The sequence below is a fragment of the Euphorbia lathyris genome, chromosome 3 (genome assembly GCF_963576675.1).
Source record: "Euphorbia lathyris chromosome 3, ddEupLath1.1, whole genome shotgun sequence".
Taxonomy (NCBI): Eukaryota; Viridiplantae; Streptophyta; class Magnoliopsida; order Malpighiales; family Euphorbiaceae; genus Euphorbia; species Euphorbia lathyris.
This window is the reverse complement of record NC_088912.1, coordinates 15,526,330-15,531,962: the sequence shown is the minus strand read 5'-3', so window position 1 is coordinate 15,531,962 and position 5,633 is coordinate 15,526,330. Positions and strand designations below refer to the sequence as shown.

At 32.2% G+C, this 5,633-nt stretch overlaps 1 protein-coding gene across 1 annotated transcript; it reads left to right on the top strand.

Annotated features, from left to right (window-relative positions):
- Positions 1-3,160: 3,160 nt before the first annotated feature.
- Positions 3,161-5,078, top strand: LOC136224316 (ribosome-inactivating protein cucurmosin-like). Its single transcript, XM_066012612.1, has 2 exons — positions 3,161-3,284; positions 3,980-5,078. The coding sequence occupies exons 1-2, from the start codon at positions 3,235-3,237 to the stop codon at positions 4,881-4,883; spliced, it is 954 nt and encodes a 317-aa protein (XP_065868684.1). The 5' UTR covers positions 3,161-3,234; the 3' UTR covers positions 4,884-5,078.
- Positions 5,079-5,633: the final 555 nt, after the last annotated feature.

Sequence of the window (5,633 nt, the reverse complement as noted above, 5' to 3'; positions counted from 1 at the left end):
AATATATATTTGGTGATTTCTTTAATCACAAATATTAGTTTGTGCAACAAAGAAAGTGGCGGGGGCCACACAAATTCAATCCTGGAGAGTCGCCCAAATGGGCGACCTGCTTGCTGCTGGAGAGGGTTTTTTTCTCTCCAACGGTCAGCTACTCCTGGAAAATTTTAGATTGGTCCTTTTTTGATACCATTAGAGTTTCTTTTAGTCTTTATGCTTGGCTCAATGGTCAAATTATACTAAATAAATTTTAAAGTACCAAAATTACCATTTACTTTATGTTTTAATAATAAAACATCTATTTTTCCTATTTTATTTTTTTTTCTTTTTTTTCCTACATAATCACAATCTCTCCAATATAGTCCAATATAAAGTATTTGATTTATTAATTTTTATACAATTATAGAACTTTAATTTAATAACGTAAAATTTATTAATTAAAAAAATGAATGAAAAATATTTCAAAAATTATTAAAATAGGAGAAAAATTATCATTAAAAGTAATTAGATTAAATTTGAAACTAAAAATAAAATTTTTATGTATATAACTAGGGGTAATTTTGAACTTTTATTTACAAAAATAAATGGAAGAACAAAAGAATTGATTAAGATAAAACTTAAACATCTTATAATAATATGATGGACTTCCTAGCATATTAAGTTAAAACATAAGGACCTTATAATTATTTACCTTTTTTTGAAACCCATTTAATATTTTGTCAAATTTCATCAAATTATAAAAAGCTTTGTTGTTCTTGCAAATCTGCCTTTGAAGCTTTTTCCCTTAACAGGACTGATAATCCCTTAGATATTTGGAAGACCATTTGGTCCCTTAAAATCCCCTACCGCATGAGGAGCTTCCTGTGGCTAGGCGTTAAAGACAGATTACTTACTAATTCAGATAGATACAGAAGGCATTTGGTGACCTTTGGAGCTTGCGGTAGATGTAGAGGCCATGTTGAATCGTTGTGCCACGCTCTTAGGGATTGCCCTAAGAGTGAAGAGGTTTGGAAGAAAATTCTCCCTCATCATACTTTCTCTTCCTTCATGTCCCATTCTGTGAACGACTGGTTCTCAGATGGTATTAGGGGAAAGTTATTGTCTTATATGGAGCATGGGGACATTTTCTTTGCCATTATCTGTCATCAAGTGTGGACATGGAGGAACGAGGAGATTTTTGATAATAAAGCTGTGCTTTTGCCTAACTTAGATGAGTTCTTCTTGAAGAAACTCTCCTCTATTATTGATAGTTTCAAAGGTGAGTCCCTTGCCAGATCTTCCCCGAGTAGTGATGTCCACCTCGTGAGCTGGAGCAGGCCGAGAGAGGGGGTTGTGAAGCTGAATACTGATGGTTCCTGCCTCAGTAATGGTAAGATTGATGCCGAATGTGTTCTTAGGGATGCCGGAGGCGCCTGGCTTTCTGGGTTTACCCAGAATTTGGGTTCTTCCTTCTCTGCGGAGCTCTGAGGCAGTAGAACCGTGTTGCAGATCACTTGGCGGCGGCAGGTCATGAGGGGGTGTTACGTGTTTCTACCCTTACCGTTCCCCTATCCCTCTTTCTCCTCTTCTTTTAGAAGATATGATTGGGGTTAGCTTTCCTAGACTAATCCCGGTGTAGTTGCTTGTTTTGCTTTGCTTTGCTTTCCTTTTCTACCAAAAATAAAAAATAAAAAGCTTTGTTAAGTGAAAATTCAAAATGGCATAAATGTTGAAAATTGTATTACATCTACTTTTCTACATATTTCGATTTTCGATAAATATATGTTTCATTTGTGTTTTTTTATGTCTTTATGGCCTTTTTTTTTGCTATTTGTAGTCGTTTTAGTCTCTTTGTAAATTTTATAAGGTTTGATGCGTTACTATTGTATTCTTACTGTACTTATTGTGTTTTATTCTGAAGTTAAAAACATTTTCATAAAAGAAAAAAGGTTGACATAAATATACAAATGTGGTTAAATTTCAAAATATGAAAACACTGTGTTGAAAAGCATAGCTAAAAAATATCATAATAAACTATTTCTTTTATATTTTTTCTGCTTTTGATTTAATAATATTGCAAACAAAAATATGCAGAAGATACAAAACCATATAAAACAATTTATTAAAAGCAAACGAAAGTTGACAGTTTGTAGCCTTGCTAATACGAGTTTCCATTTTAATTAATGAAATGTAACTTCATTTGCTTATGTCAATTTATTTCCCACCTGTCTTATATGAATAATTGCAAGACAAAATATCATGTTTTGGATTTTTACTCAAGAACATGCTTATTATGAGAATAAATCCATAGTCCATGTTTCGTTAAAATATTTTCCCAATATAATCGACATGGGAATGACCTTTGGAAAATAGAAATGCCATCTCACAGAGTCATCACTCTCATTTCTGTTCACCTTCCCTTTATACATTTTATAGATATTCGTCAATTAATTAATTTTGTCAGAAATATTAAAGACCAAACATAAAATATGTTCGTAAATGGAAAATGAATCCAATCCATTTAGAAAGAATGAGGCTAAAGTGTTTTCTAACCACTCATTATAAATAGATATTTTATTATTTATTTTAAAAAATCACTCTAGCATGCTAACCTAGCTAAAATTTTACCCTCATTATCACTCTTAATTCGTGGATATGTCATTTCCTCTCCCGATTAACTTCTGCGTAGTCGAGAGACCTGTAATAAAAAGATTATGGTGATCGGTTATTCTTCTGCTAATCACATCAAAAAGGTTATGCGTAATCCAAGAAGTAATCCGATAACCCAACTTGATTAAGTAATATATATCGACATATCACTTTTATTGGTATGAGAGTCCCATATCACTTGTTCCATCAGTTTTGAATCACTAAGATAAAAAAAAATTACTTAGTTTTTACATGTTATAATTAATACATGTATAACATCTGCGATTATAGGGTATGTATAAGCGATTTTCGGACTACTTTTTTGCAAAAAAAAAAAAAAAGGAATCACGTGTTTTGCAATTTATGGATTATGATGTGCTTGCTAATTAGTTCCCTAAATCTGGCATAACCCGACTCATGCATAATGAGAAAATAGTGCGGGTTGGATTAAATTTGAAGAAAGTATTTATGTGTCAAGTCTACCTGACTTGGCCCATGAATAGATATTGTTTTCACCCAAACACAAACACAACCACACACAAAAAAAAAAAAAAAAAAAAAAACCTTATCAACAAGAAAATATCCTCTATAAAAGGAGAAGATATCGCAATGCTAAAAACCATCACTTTGGTGTCTTGCTTATTCCCTCGTTATATTCTGTAAGTAAATAAAATCCCTCTCTCGAAATTAATAACCTTTATATTTTGTGAATAAATTAATTTATTGCTTCATATGCATAATATATACATAACTCTTTCTTACTTTCTCATCATTAGCACAAATTTCTTATTATTTGAAAACTCTGTATGGTTACGGATCCCATATTCTTTCTTATTTGGTTCACAATCTATCTATATTTTTAAAAAGTCCATAAAATTACATATAGTGAATCAAATTAATTTTATTTATAATTTGAAAGCTAATAGTCCATAAGTATTTAATATTTGTGGAAAATATCCACATCGTATTGTAGTATGGCTAAAATAACTTCATATAATACATTCCCCCAACTTTATTATGTCAAACTCATAGATTTAGCCACTGCACATCTTGATTAATAATTAAGTCACTGAAATAGGCAACAATGTAGTGCTACTGGTTTTGGTAGATAATTACCGACCAAATAACATTCGTTGCTAGCCTAAATCAGTAAAAGAGTTGGCGACTGGTTTAGGATAATCACACGGAATACCATTTGCGCTAGCATTCTGTGGCTAATTCTGATATTTCTTGTACATTAGCTATTTCGTAGGCAACTCGCTTAAATGACATTTCTTCCAAGTGATTGGTCGCTAAAATCAGTTGCTAAATTTCTCCCTGTTGAAAAGGTTTGGCTAATTTGGATTTTTCACAGGTGCAACTTGAAAAAGATGAAGAATATGTTGATTGTTTTGGCAACATGGTTATTCTGCAACATTGCAATCGGATCGTGTCTGACTGCACCAATTAACTATGCAAGTGTGAGATTTACTACCGATCAAGCCAGTACAGGAAGCTACCAGAGCTTTCTGTCCTCTTTACGAACAGAGTTAGACAGTAAATATGACAGCCATGATATTCCATTACTACGAAAGCAATCACAAATCACAGACAGTAATAAGTATCTTCTGGTAACTCTGATAAATCACGAATCCAAATTCAATGTTACATTAGCAGTAATGGTTGTTAACGTATATGTGATTGGGTTTAGATCCGGCAGTAAATCCTTCTTCTTAAGCGATGCTCCTGATGACGCAAATACTCTCCTCTTTGGTGGAACAACGAAAACAAAGCTATCACTGAGTACCAATTATCAGAGTTTGGGAGATAGATCGAAAGTCGGATTAGGAATCGGACCATTAAAGAAAGCAATCAATGCACTTTATAACTTCAATGGTGCTGTTTCCAATAGTCTTAAAGAAAGTCTTCTTGTTGTTATACAAATGGTTGCCGAAGCTGCAAGATTCAAATACATTGAGAAACAGATAGACAATTACTTATTAAATGAGTATAAGCCGAAAAGCGACACTCTTACTCTAGAAAACTCATGGGATGCTCTTTCTACACAAATCCAACAATCCGGTTCCAGCGGAATATTTAAAACACCGGTGCCATTGGAATATGCTAACGGTACTAAATACAGTGTATCAACTGTTGCACAAATTAAACCAGATATTTCATTGTTGCTCTACAAAGGATCTGGAAGAACAGTTGGACAAGAAAAATTTGGGGAAATCTTTGTTGAAAAAGTTGTGGAAAAATGGCTGCCAGTGCTCTAAAAAGGTCGTGATTGTAATAGTAAATAAGGTCTCAGAATTCTCTGTATATTTGCTGAGAGTTTGCGTGATTGTTGTGATTTTAACAATAAATAAGGTCTCAGCATTTTCTGTATTTTTGCTGAGAGTTTGTGTGCTTGCTTTCTAGTTTAATGTTCATTAATACTAAAAGTAATAATAAATAGTTCTATTTAATTACTCGGTTTTGTAGCGTCTTAAGAAATTTAATTATGATGCCTCCTCTCCACGAACTGCAATTCACTCTAGAACTTCTCCTGAAAAGAGAGCAAGTTAAGTTGGTAGATCCGCCAAAGTTACTCTAACAACTAAGTCAATTTTATTTTGTTTCAGTAAAATCTTTTTGAATTTTGCTTTCTATTTGAATAGAATCGTTCCAATAAAATTCGTTAGAAAAAATCACTGGAACATTAATTAACATGATATTCAAGTTGGAGAAATCTTTCATCTATGTATAACATGACAACCACATATATATCACCTAACAAAAAAATACATTTTTAATTACTAGGTGACGGTTTCAAGTAGTTAATTTAAGTAAATAAAATAAAAATTCACATGATCGTTATATATATCATTCTTAACAGTGTCATTTTAAACGTTGTTCTAATATCATTATTTGCTTTTTTCAATTGAATTGAAAAAAAAATATTCAATTGCTTTATTAAAACAAATTAAAGTCTGTTGCCATTTTTGAAATTGACTTCAAATTTCAGTAATAATTGATGGAATTGA